Source organism: Nycticebus coucang, chromosome 9 (genome assembly GCF_027406575.1).
Source record: "Nycticebus coucang isolate mNycCou1 chromosome 9, mNycCou1.pri, whole genome shotgun sequence".
NCBI lineage: Eukaryota > Metazoa > Chordata > Mammalia > Primates > Lorisidae > Nycticebus > Nycticebus coucang.
The window spans coordinates 80,778,461-80,797,420 of NC_069788.1; the positions used below are offsets into that span (position 1 = coordinate 80,778,461).

The 18,960-nt window shown below is 40.9% G+C and overlaps 1 protein-coding gene across 2 annotated transcripts in view; it reads right to left on the reverse strand.

Moving 5' to 3' along the window:
- RCOR1 (REST corepressor 1) overlaps window positions 1–18,960 on the reverse strand; it is a 157,336-nt gene that overhangs the window by 41,202 nt on the left and 97,174 nt on the right. For both annotated transcript variants that reach the window (XM_053602143.1, XM_053602144.1), the window contains exon 3: window positions 18,489–18,572. In XM_053602143.1, coding sequence (XP_053458118.1) covers window positions 18,489–18,572 — 84 coding nt within the window. The remainder of the gene's footprint in view (window positions 1–18,488; window positions 18,573–18,960) is intronic.

The following is an 18,960-nucleotide window of genomic DNA, read 5'->3' on the forward strand; positions in this document are numbered from 1 at the left end:
GGATGATGAGCAAACTTTATGGTGCCAAGCATTTCCAAGGGCCTGGGCTATTTTTTTTTTTTTTTTAAAGAAGCGGGGCTCAGCACCCATAGCTCTGTGAGTAGGGCACCAGCCACATATACTCAAGCTGATGGGTTTGAGCCCACAGTGGGCCTGCTAAACAACAATGACAACTGCAACAAAGAAAGAAATAGCCAGGCCTTGTGGCAGGTGCCACAGGAACTGCATTAAAGGGTCACGGCATTAGGAAGGTTGAGAACCACTGCTGTAAGCTCTTAATGAGAATTATCTTTGTATTCTTCCCTAATAATTATATTATCACTCCCACTCATAAATGAACAAACTAAGGTTCAGAGAAGTAATTTGGCTAAGGTCACAAAGCTGGTAAATATCAGAAATAGGAAATGCACACACACAATGTCTGATCCCAGAACCCAAGGCCTTAAACCTCTACGCACAATCTGGTGTCTTGAGAAGAGGGGATTGAGGGAAATAGGCTCTCCAGATAAGAACAGCCTCTTTGGTACAGGACACTGATCAACATATTGTCTAGGTTGGAGTTAAGAAAATAGAACTGTGGTTAATGAAGTGACTGAAACTGAGGGTATGGATGCCTCAGTGCTATGCTTCAATTGTTTCTATATTCATGTTTTAATCCAACTTAGTGCAAGTCTCAAATTCAACTACAAAAAGGAGGAACAATGCAGATGAAAATCACCACAGAAACCTTAACTCACCCTTCCCCTCTGCTGGATACTGCAGGCATTCAGAACACCTTTTGATCTTGTATACTCTATGCAGAGCAAGAGGCTGGCAGACACCATAAGGTGGGCTAAGGACAAAGTTTATAGCCTTTATGCGGCTTTAAAAAAAAGTTACTATCCTAACACTGGTAGTAGTAGTAGATATTGTAATGGAAACATGGCACTAATTTCCCTATCATTATTCTAAGTGAGTATGCCAAATTTTTCTTTAAGAATATGATAAATATCTGGGCAGCGCCTGTGGCTCAAAGGAATAGGGCATCAGCCTCATATACCAGAGGTGGTGGGTTCAAACCCGACCCCGGCCAAAAACTGAAAGGAAAAGAAAAAAAGAATATGATAAACATCATGGGATTTCAAAATGAGTTATCACTATGGCTCAAAGGAATAGGGCATCAGCCTCATATACCAGAGGTGGTGGGTTCAAACCCGACCCCGGCCAAAAACTGAAAGGAAAAGAAAAAAAGAATATGATAAACATCATGGGATTTCAAAATGAGTTATCACTGTAACTCACTAAAAAAATCAAATGAGCTTACCTAAAGCAATCTTGCCACCTGGTGGCCATAGACATTACTACAGTTAACATCTAAAGTTTCCTTTAAGTATCTTTTGAAGGGAAAGAAGACACAGATAACATAGGCTGGGCATAGTTGCTCTTGGCTGTAATCCCAGGACTCTGGGAGGCCAAGTGAGAAAGATTGCTTGAGGCCAGGAGTTCCACACCAGCCTGGGCAATACAGTGAGACACTGTCTCTACAAACATACATACATAAGTGAAACAACATAAGCCACAGAGACTGCCAGAGTGTGTATCAACCAGTCCTTTGAAGTTAGTAAAAACAAAAAAAAAAGCACTTTCTTTATGAAGATGCTGATTTTTAGCAAAATTTTGTAAAAATCCCACTTTGTAAGTTCCTCCTAAGTAAATACTATAGATAGATAATCTGCCCTGGTGAAAACCAGAAATATGAATGTCCTACCTAGCTATACACATTTCAATTCAACTTCTGGCATCTACTTCTACCTACACTTACCCTGCACAGTCCCTCCGCCCAGTATCAATTTGTATGGCTTTGGGCAATTTCTACCCTCTCTATGCATCAGTTTCCTTATCTCTTATAAAGTAGACTGATTGGCTCAGCACGTAGCTAAGTGGTTAGGCTGCCGGCCACATACACCAGGGCTGGCTGGCAGGTTCGAACCTGGTCTGGGCCTGCTAAACAACAATGACAACTACAACAAAGAAATAGCTGGGCGTTGTGGTGGGAGCCTGCAGTCCCAGATACTTGGGAGGCTAAGGGAAAAGAATCCCTTGAGCCCAAGAGTTTGAGGTTGCTGTGAAGCTGTTACTCCATGACACTCTACCAAGGGTGACATAGTGAGACTGTCTCAAAAAAAAAAAAGGCGGATTAATTATTATGATCTTAAAAGTCTCTTCCAGGGCTAACATTTTGAGTAATTTTTTGAATCTTTAAATGTTAAATTTAAACTTTTTTGTATGCTGCATTAATAAAAAGTTTCCAGCAAGAAGAGGGAGAATATTCCTCTGGCCTCACCTCAGTACTGGCACATTTTGTGTATCCATCCTTTAAAACTGATAATCACTAGAATGACAGTTGTTACTAATCAAAACAATATCCACCTTTCTATTTAAAAATACCCAAAGCACCAGGCATGGTAGCTCATGCCTGTAATTCCAGCACTTGGGAGACTGAGGAGGGTGAATCGCCTGAGCTTACAGGTTTGAGACCAGCCTGAGCCAGAGCGAGACCTCTTTAAAAACAGCTGGGTGTTGTGGCGGGCGCCTGTAGTCAGAGCTACTTGGGAGGCTGAGGGAAGAGAATCACTTGAACCCCAAGAGTTTGAGGTTGCTATGAGCTATGACGCTACAACACTCTACCCAGGACGCCAAAGTGAGACTCTGTCTCAAAAAAATGACCAAATATAAAGAACAAAATCAGTGTAGTAACACACTGTACCCTTCCATCTGTGCCACATCTAGTCCACTTTACTTGATTGGCCCCTCAGCAAATAACTGTGTACTCAACGTAATCTTGCTCCCATCTAGGTTTAGCTTTGTACAATGTGAGCTGAAGGAAGGAATCACGCTCAAAACACATTGTGCACCCCACTTCCTAAAAGTAACAATATCTGACATTCGAAGAGAGGAGAAAATTAAAAATACTGACACTGTTCATTCATCATCACCCCATAGCAGGCTATAGTGGAAAAATCCCTGGACCATGAGCCAAAGTCCTTGGTTTCTAGGAAGAACTTGCTGGTGGAACCCACTTCCTTAATAACATAAGAATGAGATCCTGGGCGGCGCCTGTGGCTCAGTCGGTAAGGCGCCGGCCCCATATACCGAGGGTGACGGGTTCAAGCCCGGCCCCGGCCAAACTGAAACCAAAAAATAGCCGGGTGTTGTGGCGGGCACCTGTAGTCCCAGCTACTTGGGAGGCTGAGGCAAGAGAATCGCTTAAGCCCAGGAGTTGGAGGTTGCTGTGAGCTGTGTGAGGCCATGGCACTCTACCGAGGGCCATAAAGTGAGACCCTGTCTCTACAAAAAAAAAAAAAAAAAGTTAAAAAAAAAAAAAAAGAATGAGATCCTGTTCTAATACTTCACTAAGTAGTAGGGGAGTAAAAATGTATTTATGGGCTCAGTGCCTGTAGCTCAAGTGGCTAGGGTGCCAGCCACATACACCAGAGCCAGCAGGTTTGAATCCAGCCTGGGCCTACCAAACAACAATGACAACTACAACCAAAAAATAGCTGAGCATTGTGGCGGGCGCTTGTAGTCCCAGCAACTTGGGAGGCTGAGGCAAGAGAATCGCTTAAGCTCAAGAGTTGGAGGTTGCTGTGAGCTGTGACGTCACAGTACTCTACCCAGGGCAACAGCTTGAGATTCTGTCTTAAAAAAAAAAAAAAATAATGGGGGGCAGCACCTGTGGCTCAGTCAGTGGGGCACTGGCCCCATAAACCGAGGGTGGCGGGTTCACCCAGCCCCGGCCGAACTGCAACAAAAAAATAGCCAGGTGTGGTGATGGGCGCTTTAGTCCCAGCTACTCAGGAGGCTGAGGCAAGAGAATCGCTTAAGCCCAAGAGTTGGAGGTTGCTGTGAGCTGTGTTATGCCATGGCACTCTACCGAGGGCAATAAAGTGAAACTCTGTCTCTACCAAAAAAAAAAAAAAAAAAAATTTATGTAAAGAATTATTAAAATTAATTCCCTCATAAACTTTACAAGATTCACCTAGAAAAAGGAGTACAGTTTACAACCCAAGAATGGACTTAGCAAGAAGTCAAACCCAGGCCTTCAGCTCCATTACATCAGGCTCCAATTCAGCAGTTTCCAATTCTGTTGGAGCAGAATCATATAAGAAACTTCTTACAAATACTAGCTCTCAGGACTCACCTTGTTTTGTGTACATATGTACATGTATATCGTTATACGTGCCTGTACGTGCATGAATGTATAGTCAATACTATGAATATATACAGAGTTCTAAAAAAATACTATATGCATAGAGAAAAGTACACATAAGAGTACAGTCTGGTGAATTTTCACAAAATGAACACACTCAGCTCAAGAAAAAACTGAACACACTACAGCTTTTTTACAGTTTGTTTTGGTAATGTTCCCATGTGATTATGATGGGCCAATGTTTCTTTTCTTTTCTTTTTTTTTTTTGAGACAGAGTCTCATTTTGTCACCCTCGGTAGAGTGCCGTGACATCATAACTCACAGCAACCTCCAACTCTTGGGCTTAAGTGATTCTCTTGTCTCAGACTCCCGAGTAGCTAGGACTACAGGCGCCCGCCACAATGCCTGGCTATTTTTTGTTGCAGTTGGCCACTGCTGTTTTAGCTGGCCAGGGCCAGGTTCGAACCCACCACCCTCGGTATATGGGGCCGGTGCCCTACCCACTGAGCCACAGGCACTGCCCCCATAATGGGCCAATTTTGAGAACCAGTGAATTAGAGAACAATATTAATGAGTAAAAGTCATGGGTTTGATAACATTCTCCCATTTTAATTTGATAATAATAATAATTAATATTTTTTAGAGAGAGAGTCTTACTTTATCACCCTAGGTAGAGTGCTGTGGTGTCACAGCTCACAGCAACCTCCAACTCCTGGACTTAAGCATTTCTCTTGCCTCAGCCTCCCTAGTAGCTGGGACTACAGGCACCCGCCACAATGCCCAGCTATTTGTTGTTGTTGCAGTTTGGCTGGGGAGGGGTTTGAACCCACCACCCTCGGTATACGGGGCCAGCGCCCTACTCACTGAGCCATAGGTGCCTCCCAAGTCTTAAGAGTCAGAGTCTTACTTCATCGCCCTTGGTAGTAGAGGGCCGTGGTGTCACAGCTCGCAGCAACCTCCAACTCCTAGGCTTAGGTGATTCTCTTGCCTCAGCCTCCAAAGTAGCTGGGACTTCAGGTGCCTGCCAAAATGCCCGGCTATTTTTTTGTTGCAGTTTGGTGGGGGCTGAGTTCAAATGCCCTTGGTATATGGGGCCGGCACCCTACCCACTGAGCCATAGGCTCTGGCCCCTTAATTTGATAATAATTATTTCAACTATGGCTGGGCGAGGTGGCCAGGATGCCTGTAATCCCAGCACTCTGGGAGGCCTAGGTGGGTAGATTACTTAAACTCAGGATTTTGAGACCAGCCAGGGCAAGAGCTAGACCCTATCTCTAATTAAAAATAGAAAAATTAGCAGTGCAGAAGCCAGCGTCGACAGTTCTGAGTCCTGTCACAAGCATTGTAAAAAGTGGCCCAAGTCTGGCAGGGCCAGCGGCAAGGGAATGAGAATTGTAGATGAGGATGTGAGCTGGACAGCTATTTCTACCACTAAAGCAGAAAAGAAAGAAGAGGAAGATGAGGGAGATTTGCCTGTGGTGACTGAGTTTGTGGATGAACGGCCAGAAGAGGTAAAGCAGATGGAGACCTTTCATATCAGGGCCAAACGGAAGGTTCTGGGAGGCCAGAGTGAAGATCTGATCTCATGTAGTCATTATCATCATGATACCCCAGATCCATCTCCTCCGAGGAGGGCACATCATGATTCTCCAGATTATTCTTGTAAAAAGTGGTCTCCAAATCCATCCAGTTGTCATTGTTTAGCTGGCCCGGACTGGGTTTGAACCTGCTTGCCTGGGTGTATGTGGCCACTGCCGTAACCACTGTGCTACAGGTGCCAAGACATCAACTTACAGAGGCTGATTCTGATCTGTCTCCACCTCGAAGGAGTCAGCCTCCTGGAAAGAAGGCAGCACATGTGGATTCTGAGGCTAAAACTGGGCTGGTGTTAACTGACATGCCGCGAGGGCAGCCGGACCTGAAGAAACGGTACCAAGAAACAGAGGCGTTTGAAGCTGCATCCCAGTATGCTGAAACTGTATTTCAAGGTAAGTCTGTTCGTAAGAGGAACTTGAAACTGGAACGTTTCAAGGAGCAAAGGAGGAAAGCAGAGAAGGACTCAGAGAGGGAGGAACTGTATGCCTAGTGGGGAAAAGGGCTTGCCCAGAGCCGGCAACAGCAAGAAAATGTAGAGGATGCCATGAAGGAGATGCAAAAGCCTCTGGCCCGCTACATTGGTGACGAAGATCGGTATCGGATGCTAAGAGAACAAGAAAGAGAGGGAGACCCATGGCCGAGTTCATCAAGAAGAATAAGGCAAAGGAGAACAAGAAAAAGTGAGACCTCGCTACAGTGGTCCAGCACCTCCTCCCAACAGATTTAATATCTGGCCTGGATATCGTTGGGATGGAGTGGACAGATCCAATAGATTTGAACAGAAGCGCTTTGCCAGACTTGCCAGCAAGAAGGCAGTGGAGGAACTTGCCTACAAATGGAGTTGAAGACATGTAACTTTTTGGAGGCTGTGTGGATGGCTGTGGGTTATGTTTGTGAGCACAGGACAGTAGGACATCTATGCTACTAATCAGGGCCCAAAAAACCCAGCAACTTCTTGAATGGTAGTTTTGACCACAGAAGAATATTTGAGACCTGATTTTTGGACTGAGGTACCTGCACTTTTCAGGTATGACAATACTGGCTGTTGCTGGCTTTCAGAGGAAGCACTGTTTTCTCTCAGCGTCCCAGGTTTCTTCTTGATTAGGCTTTCTCTTTATTCTTTTTCTAAATGAACATACTTTTTTTTTTTAATTAAAAAAGAAGAAATAAAATACAAATTTGAAACTAAAAAAAAAAAAAAAAGTGGCTGGGTGCGGGGTGCATATCTGTAGTCACAGCTAAAAGGAGTCTGAGGCTGAGGCAAGAAGATTGCTTGAACCAAAGAGTTGAGGTTGCTGTGAGCTATGACACCATGGCACTCTGCCCAGGGTGACAGAGTGAGACTCCGTCTCAGGAAAAAAAATCATTTCAACAAGTGCACAATTTTAAAGTTTTTGTAAGAAAAAGATCGTGTAAGTATCAGAATTAAGAAATGTGAATGTAACAGTACAGTGAATGTACAAAAATAAGAAATGTGCTTTTTATGTTTCTAGTACATAAAATAAGGTATTTGAAATTACAAATTTCAACCATGTAAAAAAATTTTTTTTCCTTTCAGTGACTAAAGAGACTCCTTAAAAATTACTGATTTCAAGCCCATCTCCTGCTAAGAGGTTTTGAGAAGGGAAGGAACCAAGTGGTCAGAAGAAAGATTTAAGAGTCTGCAAATCCTAGCAATTCTTTGACAGCTTGCACACAAACCTTTAACACACCCCTTTTTTAAATTTGAGGTTAATGTGAAGATACAAACAACTAGGTTATAACATTTGCATTTGTTAGGTAGAGTCCCTCTTGTAGTTGTGTCCTACACCTAAGAAGTATGCCATGTACTTTTGAATTGTGCCCATTAAGTGGGAAAACAACTGTCCCCCACCCCAACCCCTCCTCAATCTACATACATATATAATGGTCCTTCCCCTCAGTACAAGCCATCTGGATACAAGGACTGCTTATAAGAGGGGTCCTAAATGAGATTCAAACGGTTGAGGGAAAATAGAAGGAGATTGCATTATAGGAAGGTTCTGATATAACAAGCTTCAGACAAGTCTCTTCCCCTTTGTGAAACCCAGGTTCTTTAGCTTTAAAAATGGAAGATAAGGGAAGGTGAACAGAGAAGATTGCTTAAGGCCAGAAGTTCACCATTACAGTGAGCTATAACCACAACACTGCACTCCATCCAGACCAGGCAACAGAGAGAGACCCTGTCTCTAAAACAAAACATTTAAATTTAAATGTTTAAATGGACATTAACCTGCACAGTGACAAAGTGAAGAGTATTGGGGGCGGGGGGACGGTATGTGTGTGGGAGGTGGCAGATGTTCCCACTGTTAAATCTGATCATTTGCAGTATTTGAATCTTGGGTAAGGAGTAGGAGATTTCTTTTTTTTTTTTGTAGAGACAGAGTCTCACTTTATGGCCCTGGGTAGAGTGCCATGGCATCACACAGCTCACAGCAACCTCCAACTCCTGGGCTTAAGCAATTCTCTTGCCTCAGCCTCCTGAGTAGCTGGGACTACAGGCACCTGCCACAACGCCCAGCTATTTTTTGGTTGCAGTTCAGGCGGGGCCGGGCTTGAACCCGCCACCCTTGGTATATGGGGCCGGCGCCTTACCGACTGAGCCACAGGCACTGCCCTGGGAGTAGGAGATTTCTTCTAGCAAAGAACCATCAATGAACTCGACTATATAAATAGGCTCTTTAAGAGCTTTTAAAGTAGGTTGCAATGAAATGATTTTATTTTTCGATTGACAAAGATTATTTGGGTACATAAGTGATGTTTTAATACATATAATGTATAGTTAGTGATCTGATTATGGAAATTAGCATATCCAAGTAACATTTTATAATAAACTAATATGGTTTACATTAAATCATTCTCCATTGATTCAACAAATCTTTCAGGCCTACTGGGTGCTCCGTGCTGCTTCTATAGCCATGATTAAAACTAACAATATCTACCCCTTTGAAAATCACAAATATGGCTGAAGAGAAAAATAATTATACAAATAATTCCAACAGTCATAAGTGACAGGGAAAATGAACTATGAATGCACTTAACTGGGAAACCTGACCTGCAGAATCAAGGAGGGCTTTCTTATTCTACTGGGAAGGGACATTATAAATTCCTGCTTACTCATGTTTTATTAATAGTAGGTAAAAATAGGAAAAAATCTAAATGTTCAAGAATGGGAATCAGTTAAATAAATTAAGCCAGAAGATAGGATATTATTCAGGGACAAAACTCAGTTTAATTTTTAATCACACAAAAAAATTACAGTTGAAAAATATTACATGCAGGATGATACCATTTGCACTTAAAATCAGAGTGCACAGAAGCACTACAGAAAAGACTTGAAAGCAAACTTTAATAATAGTTAGACCCATAGTGTGGTGAAGGAACTTTATGCTATTTTTAGTAATAAAAACAAGATTATATGTAATTTTTTGCTGAACTATTTGAAGGTAAATTTCATATATTATGCCTCTATACTCTTAGATATTCAGCATATGTTTTCTAAAAGTAGGTATATTCTCTTACATAACCACAGAACAGGAAATTAAACACTGAAGCAATAGTTAACCTGCATCCATATTCCAAACTGGACAACTGACTCAAAATGTGCCTCACATTTGCTGAAGAATTTTAAAGTAAATCCCAGTTAATTTCATCCTTTCATATATCAATATGCACCCTCTTTAGAAATGTGGGTGTATTTTTTTTACATAACCACAATACTATTAACATACTTAACAAAATCAGAAAATTCCTTGGTATATGAAACAATGTTTTGATTACCAGACTGGTCTAAAATACAGAAGTCCAACAAGAGCAATTATTGTGGAGCAAATAAATTTTTCATTTTGCTGATAGCAAGTGTAAACCAGTCTGACCACTTTGGAAAATAATTTGGCAATGACCTCTCAGGGCTGGGCATCTATGTCCAGGTGGGCATCAAGAAATAGGTCAAAGAATGCATCCAGTAGTTTATTACAGTAAAAAACTGGAAACAAAATGATCACTGTCAAAAGAAAGGAAAAATAAATTATAAATGAACAAAATGAACTTTTTTTTTCCATTTAAAAGGATGAAGATAAAACACTAACACAATTGAAGGGTACAGTACTGTAATTCTTGATGTTTAATGGAAGACTTCCAATACAGGTTACAAATTCAGCTCATTCAGCTGTTTATTCTAATAAGTTTTGTCCATCTTAAGTAATTCTAAAGTACTTAAAAGAGAATGAAAATGATAAAAATAATTTTTACACACTCAAAAAAAGTCATTTTAATGCCAAGTTCTAACCTCTTCTATTGCCATATACTTAAGAAAAGCTGAAAACCTGGCCAGTCCAGACTGATCCTGTCCCTGCTGCTGCTCACATTCCAGTCACAGAACTGACAGGTAAGAATTTTAAATACACTTCTCCTTCATAACTCTCCACGAACTGATAATCTGCCGGGGCAGTTTCTGTAAGCTACACTTGGGCACCGGCTTGTCAGATTTCTCATGTATCCCTCCAGGGCCTGCCGGTACTTGGTACATAGCACTCACTTAAATATTTACTGAGTAAATAAATGCTCACCACAGGTAAGTGACAAGGAAGAAAATGACCCACACTGCACAGCAAATAGCTGAAAAAGCCTGTATGTTCAAATCTCTATACAAAGGAATCTTCACACTCCCACCATTTTCTCATTCATTCAACAAGTACTTATCGTACACCCACCACATGCCAAGAGAGAGCTAACAAGGAATTGAACAAACATGTCAAGTTTCTCCACTCAGCTTTAGACGATAGTGGAGAGAAACATAAAACAAATAATACTGCATCAGGGGGTGATAAGCGGAATGAAAGAAATAAAGTGAGGTGAAACGGGTAGTTTGTGCGGTCAGATTAGACTTCTTTGACACACTGACACCTAAGCAATAACCAGAAGGAACTGAGGAAGTGAGTCACGTGGACATCTAGGAGAAAGGGATTCTAGACAAATAGAAGACAGAAGCCTCCAAGGAAGATGTTTTGGATGAGTTCAAGAGGGCAGAAGTGGGGCCAGCCTATGAAAGACCTTGTAACTGTCAGGTTCTTTTGGCTTTAATTTACAGTGAATTGGAAAGTTACCAAGATGTTTTGAATCGAAACACCTGACATTTACTATACACCTATATGAAACTTCAGAATTATACATATTACAATAATATATAACTATACAATATTAACATTAACATAACAATATATAATGTATAAAAATATAGTAATTTCACATACAATATACTCCTGAAAATGCGCAGTGGTCAAATGTCAAAGTATAAATGACTTTTGTGTGTGTTGCTGGTATAAAGAGGGTTCCCTTTCCAAAAAAGCTAAAACTTATTTTAAAATCCCCAATTTGACCTTGCCTTTGAAAACAATTTTAAATTCTGTATGTCTAGCATGCTCTATGTGTTAACTTTTTTCTTTGTAGTTAATAGCCAGATTTAAAAAATATTAGCCAGCTTATGATTACACAGCTAATGATCTATTCTAACACCGACACCCATGCTTCTTACACTGTACCAGGAATTCCTCGTATTTATCACATAAAAAAAGGAAGCACACAAGCATTTACTATATGTAACTTATAAAATACATAACGCATAAATAAGCAAGACCATCCGTTTCTACAGATAATCAGTGACCAAAAGTTACTTTGTTAAATTCTACCGAAGGCAACAGCAGCCCATCTGGAAATTTACTCCTCAGGCAACTATCAAAGCAAGCAAGGCTGTACCTGGGCTTCCCCTTTAACTAGACCACACCTCTTTCAAGCTCTCTCTTAAAAAATAAAAAAATTTTCTTCAAATATCATCCTTAGATTATTTTGTTTCCTTCTCTCCCTTCCTTTTTTCTTTTGAGACAGAGTCTCACTCTGTCACCCTAGGTAGAGTGCCCTGTCATCACAGCTCACAGCAATCTCAAATTCTTGGGTTCAAGTGATCTTCTTACCTCAGCCTCTTGAGTAGCTGGGACTACAGGTGCCCACAGCTAGGTGCCCACTAGCTGGGGTATTTTTTCCTTTCTATTTTTAGCAGAGATAGGTGTTCTTGCTCAGGCTGGTCTCGAACTTGTGAGCTCAAGCAGTCCATCCACCTTAGTCTCCCAGAGTGTTAGGATTACAGGTGTGAGCCACAACAACCAGCCCATCCTTGGATTATTTCTTTTCTTCACTTACCTTTTTTCCTAAGACTCTCAGACCAGAGTTTTGCAATATATTTGACCACACTTGCTTTAGTAAACCTTTTGTCTTTCCTAAATCAGTAAAAGGAACCAGACTGGGCCTAAGATCTGGCCTAATTCTATATACATTTCAAAGAAGACATAATTTTAAAAAAACTGAGATTTCTTGTTACTACCATATCCATTTTATTTTACTAATCTTTGAGTGCTTCACTACACAAATGAAATCTAAATCTGGGGTGCCTATGCATAAGTGCAGGAATGGGGGCTGTGTGTGAAAAGTACACTATGCAGTACTAGGTCCCCCAGGAAGAGAAGGGGTGGTGTCCTGAGCTTTTGGAGGGGTAGGGGAAGGGAGCTGAATATGGTGGGTGTCTGGGGTGTAGATCAGATGGGATGGAGCAGGGTATGGAGGATGCCCAGGGTGGGGTGTGGAGTCCATGCAGAAGGCCAGCTGCACAGCATCACAATCACAGAGAGAGCCAGTAGGCGTATGTTCAGTAGAAATGTGTGGAATGAAGGATGGAATGGGACAGATGCACCTGTATCCAAAGGTGTGTCAAAGGCCACCCAGCTCACCCACCTGCCCTACAACCTGTCCACCTCCTCTGGACAACTTGATGCTCCTGACATTGCTGACTTCACTTCCTGAATCTCCACTAGGCCTCCTTTTAACAGCACTGGCCTGGTTAGGGTAGCGACTTCTCTCACCTGGAATGGCATCAACACACTACCTCTAGTCCCTACTCTTCTCTAAACCACAGGGCTGTCAAGAGCTTTCTAATGAAAATCATGTCACTTCTAGCTGAAAACCCTTGAAAAGATTTTTATTCCTTTAAGAAGTCAGCCTGCCTTTCCAGTTTCATAGCTGCTCACTTCCACAAGAACACAAGTCACTCCCAGGCAAATCTCTAAGCACTAGATTTCCTCCCCGCATCTTTAGGTCTTTGCAAATGTGATCATTTCTTCTCTTAGATGCACTAGTGCTCTGGTAACAGGCCAGGAAGCGTCTACTCATGCTTCAACACTTTACTCAAATATCAACCCTCTCCAACAGTTTCCTTATTTCTACCCATGAAAAGCTAGCATCATCTGCTGAGTCTCAAGGGGAACACCAGAACACTGAATGATATATAGGAGACACCTGAGGCTAAAATAAGGTAAGCACAACTGTCCTCTTCTTCAATGAGCAAACACTGTTGAGATTTTCAGCCTTTAACCCTCCAGATCTCACCATATGATTTTACTTCATTTACTCCTTGTTCCTGAAATCTCAACTCATGGTTTCATCAAGTACTTTTCCATGATCATTTATTTAACTTAACACTATTTAAACTATATTGTTCTCATCTATGCTACTGCAGATTATTTACATTCCCTCAACATGATGAGTGTCTCTCAAGGCAAGTTTTCTAGGCATATCCCATAGGTTGTATCTCCCAGTAAATGAGTTTTACTTAAGACCTAGCCCAAAGCAATTAGTGTAATATTAGTAATATTTTAAGAATTTAATTATAGGGCGGCACCTGTGGCTCAATGAGTTGGGCGTCAGTCCCATATACCAAGGGTGGCAGGTTCAAACCTGGCCCCAGCCAAACTGCAACAAAAAAATAGCCAGGTGTTGTGGCGGGTGCCTGTAGTCCCACCTATGGGGGAGGCTGAAACAAAAGGAACACTTGAGCCCAGGGGTTTGAGATTGCTGTGAGCTAGGCTGACACTAGGCCACAGCACTCTAGCCTGGACAACAGAGTATGACTCTGTCTCAAAAACACAAAAAACAACTAAACTAAATTATGATACATCACTATTTTTTATAGTCAAAAATCAGGCAATTCCCATAAAGGAACAAAGTTTCAAATGTATTTTTAAGAGCAAACTGATGAACAGCTCATATTTTGTGATAAAAGTTTATGTAATATGCATTAAAGTATCAGAGAAAGGCCAAGTGCATTGGCTCATGTCTGTAATCTTAGCACTCTGGGAAGTCTGAGGCAGGAAAAGCACTTACACTCAGGAGTTTGAGACCAGCCTGAGCAAGACTGATACCCCAACTCTACTAAAAATAGCCAGGCATTGTGGCAGGCACCTGCAGTTCCAGCTACTCTGAAACTGAGGCAGGAGGATTCCTTGAACCCTGGAGTTTGAGGTTCATGTGAGCTAAGCTAACACTCTGTAGCCTGGGGAAACAGAGTGAAGTGAGACTCTGTCTCAAAAAAAAAAAAAAAAAAAATCAGGAGAAAGAATATCCATTGTAAAATATTATAATAAAAACAGGAGGGCTTTCTCATTATCTGTATTATAATTGTTCGAATTTCCTACAATAGCATTTACTTTTATGAGCACAAAATAATTTTATAAATTTTCAGTAATCCTAAGAGACAGAACTGTAAACATTCACTGCAAGACAGAAACCAACACAGGAAAAGCCAGGGACATCCTTAGATATAATTTTGGGACACATGCTAAAAATCTAGACATGTGCTAAATCTCCTATTTCTACTGAAGTCAGAATAAATGTTGGACAGTCAAGACTTTCACAATCTTTCAAAAGAAAGAAGGCAAGTAGAAAAATGTTTTTGCTTATATGTTGGGGAGGAGTAGCATTGAGGTGAAAAAGATAGCAAAGAGAACAAACTGTATACTTGCTTGCATTAACATTGCAATTACATTTTGAGACCTGGCTGTGATCAATTAGACTACTGCTCAGAAAGTATGATTCCCAAAGGTCCACAAATAGGAACCTATTCAGAGGAACCCAACTCACATCAAGGGACAACACTGTTTACATCCTAACACTTCACTGGTGAAGTGTGTCCCCTTCAACCCACAATTCTATTCCTCCAGGAATACATGGAGGCTCTCCTAGCAACATCAATAAGGTAGGCAAACTGGAACCTGCGTAGGTGAATCAGAAAGGATGCTGTCAACTATGTTTTGTGAAAGTAAAATAATGGACCGTAACAATCTGCCTTAAAACTTTCATTAGTGACCCACATACAATGTAAGAAAATATTTCAAACAAACAAAGACAAACCTCTGTGACTCAGTTTTTCACAAAGGGGTATCCAATCTTTTTTCTTCTCTGTCCCAAATTGTTAGAATAAGAGTTACCTTGGGGCTCGACGCCTATAGCTCAAGCGGCTAAGGCACTAGCCACATACACAAGAGATGTCGGGTTCAAATCCAGCCTGGGCCTGCCAAACAAACATGACAACTACAACCAAAAAATAGCAGGGCGTTGTGGCGGGCACCTGTGGTCCCAGCTACTTGGGAGGCTGAGCCAAGAGAATTGCTTAAGCCCAGGAGCTGGAGGTTGCTGTGAGCTGTGATGCCATGGCACTGTACCCAAGGTGACAGCTTGAGGCTCTGTCTCAAAAAAAAAAAAAAGTCCATATATACTTTTTTTTTTTTTGTAGAGACACAGTCTCCCTTTATGGCCCTCGGTAGAGTGCCGTGGCCTCACGCAGCTCACAGCAACCTCCAACCTCCTAGGCTTAAGCGATTCTCTTGCCTCAGCCTCCTAAGTAGCTGGGACTATAGCCCACCATAATGCCTGGCTATTTTTTGGTTGCAGTTTGGCCGGGGCCGGGTTTGAACCCGCCACCCTCGGTATATGGGGCCGGTGCCTTACTGACTGAGCCACAGGTGCCGCCCCCCCATGTATACTTTTCATGATATTCAACACCTCAGACAAGCAACAAGTCCTCAAATAGTCACCATGTGGCCCATGGTCTGTAGGTTGAACATTCCTGCTAGTCTTGTTTTATAGTAACAAATTAGAAACAACTTAAATTCTCAATGCAGCAATGGTTAAATATATTGACACAGCCACATAATGGAATATTACACAATAGTTTTAAATGTTTATAAGGGTTTACAATGTGGGAACTGCTTAGGTTAATGTTTAGGAAGATAATACACAGACATAGACAGAGACATTTCATTATCCCACTTATATAAATAGGTATAAGGAAGAAAGGTTGGTAGAAATAACCCAAAATATTTTGTAGTTATTATCTCTAGGTAAATGAAATAATGTGTGAATTTTTTCCTTCTGTGTACTCTTCTGTGTCTTCTGAACGTACAAATATAAAAATGTGCTACTTTTAATGGTTTTTTTTTTTTTTTTTTGCTTATCTCCAGGAAAACATAAGAGTACATATGATTAGGTTGTGTTGTTTGTGTTTGTAAGGTTAAAATCTGAGTTGTAATTGAGTCCTTCACCTAGGAAATATGCCTGATGCCCCTACATTGTACTTGATAGGTGGAAGCTAACCAACACCTCTCCTCCCCTTCTTCAATTTAATTGTGTTTTTCTCTGGTGTGATCTATAGTTGTTCATGCTTTTAATTTTTTTAGAGAGAGGATCATGCTGTTGCCCAGAATGAAATGCAGTGGTGCCATCACAGCTAACTACAACTTCAAACTCCTGGGCTCAAGCAATGATCCCACCTCAGCCTCCTGAATAACTGGTGTTTGCCACCGTGCCTGGCTATTTTTTTTTTTCTTTTTAAATTTTGTGTAGACATAGGGTCTCACTATGTTGCCCAAGCTGGTCTCAAACCCCTGGCTTCAAGAAATCCTCTCTCCCTCTTAGCCTTCCAAAGTGTTGGGATTATCATTGAGAACCACTGTGCCTGGCCATATAAATGTTACATTTAGATTAGTTTTCAAAGTTTTACTCTACAGTAAAAGTTTACTATAAATTTACTTATAGTTTGAGTTTACTCAAAGTTTACTATAAGCAGGTCTTGCAGTTAAATTATAAATTTATTTTAGGCAATACTATTTAAAAATCTATTAGCTTTCCATATTCTGGTTTTTTCTTCTAGATATATGAAAAATAAGATATTAAAATTAAATACTGGCTGCAAGAGGTAATACAATAGCAGAAGATACTAATACACCCTAAACTGTAATAACACTGTTAAACTGTAATAGTGGCTGGAATGAGACAGGACTGAGAGCTAATGAACACAGCCTGAGTGGCACATCAGAGCATAACCCAGGAGTGAAGAACCAGTAAGCCTGGATGCTATTCCTGGCTCTGCGTGTTAGTCTAACAGCCCTCTTTGAACTGTGGAATGCCATCTGTAAAATGGAGACAAATCTTTCTCTTGGGTTATTGTGAACGCTGAATGAAAAGCATTTTACTACTATGCTTGGCATAAAGACTCAACAAATGCTCACTACGCTTAACACTCAGGTCTGAGTACGACGATTTAACACATGCATTGTGACCAACTGGATTATATCCAGGAAGGCAACAGAGATGAAAAGAGACCCCCAAAATCAAACCATCTGAAAAAACGGTAGAAGCAACTATGCAGGTGGAACATGGACTCAGAAAGTAAAGGAGATAGGATGACTGAACGTCTAATAAACTCACACAGAAGCGGATTTATTTATTTAGTTAGTTAGTAGATTGATTTGTTTTTAGGAAAACAAAGCTTTACAAATTAAAGAGAGTTCAGATTTTCAGCACTCTGTAAGAAAGAACATGTTCAAAAAGACTGCTTTTGAAAGGTACTCAGATCCATTTGAGTATTCAAAGTGCTCAAAGGTAAACAAAATAAAAATCAAGAAATATTTACAGAGGTCTTCCCAAGGACAGTAAAGGTATCAGAAATACTCTTTTCATTATTCTGTTCTTCATTAAGGAGAAAACAGAAGATTAATGGCTATAGAACCCCTACCCTTAAAAGATAATGTAACATAGCTCAGAATATTTAAACAGTGTCCAATAGGCAATTCAAAACTATACTTCCAGTTAGGCTCGTGCTACATTATAAGGCCTATTTCCAATGACATATATCTAGCCTTTGTAATCTTCAAATTAAAACTTGTTTAACTCATCTTTATAAACCTATAAAGTCCCAGCTGAGGAAGTTATATGCTACATTAAAATTTTTTTTTCATTTTGAGCCTCTTCTCTTTAGGAGACATGTATCTCACTCTGTCATTCTGGGTAGAGTGCAGTGGCACAATTGTAGCTCAATGTGACCTTGAAATCCCGGGCTCAAGCGATCCTCCCCCTCAGCTTCCCAAGTAGTTGGGAGATGATAGGTACACTCCCATGCCCAGATAATTTTTCTGTTTTTTATAGAGACACAGTCTTGCTATGTTGCCCAGGTTGGTTTTGAACTTCTAGCCTCAAGTGAACATCCTGCCTCCAGTGCTCAAAGAACTGGGATTACAGGTATGAGGCAGCACACCTCACCTTGTACATCATTTTGAAAAACGTGGAAGATTATGAAACCATGTGTTAGGAATCTCTAATTCATTATGACAGGGCACAGTAGCGAAATAGATACTTATCTTCAAATTATTTAGTTGTCTACTAAATAGTTGTCTATTTTAAATTGCACATGAATGGCCACTCTGTGTATGTAGGAACTTTTAGCTATAAAGATGCCTTTACAACTTTACATTAAGTAAGAAAGTTGGAAAAGAAACGTGGAAAATAAAGGTGCTGTAAGACTTACATTTTGCTTCTGACAGATTCTGATTAGGTGACCAGACCAACATGCCAAGATTGTCCCGTTCTTGACTGCGTCTTGCCAGTTTGGCTTGGTAGAAAGAAAAGAAACATTCTTGTTAAACTTTAACAGGTATATAAAGTAGTAGTAAGTAAGCAAGCAACACCCTTCTTGTCTTTTAAACCTGAAAACATGAAGTCATCATCCACCCTCTACCTACATCTTCCCCAATGGAATCACACACTTAATATCATAGCAGGAGGATTGGGTGGGGAAGGCCACTAGTCCTTTCTATTCCACTCCCTTTTTTGAGACAGGGTCTCACTCTGTCACCCAAACTGGAATGCAGTGGTGTGATCGGAATGAAGCCTCGGAATTCCTGATCTCCTATGATCCTCCTGTGTCAGCCTCCCCAGTGGCTGGGACTGTAGGCATGCACCACCACTCCCAGGTAATGTTTTTGTTTTTGTGGAGACAC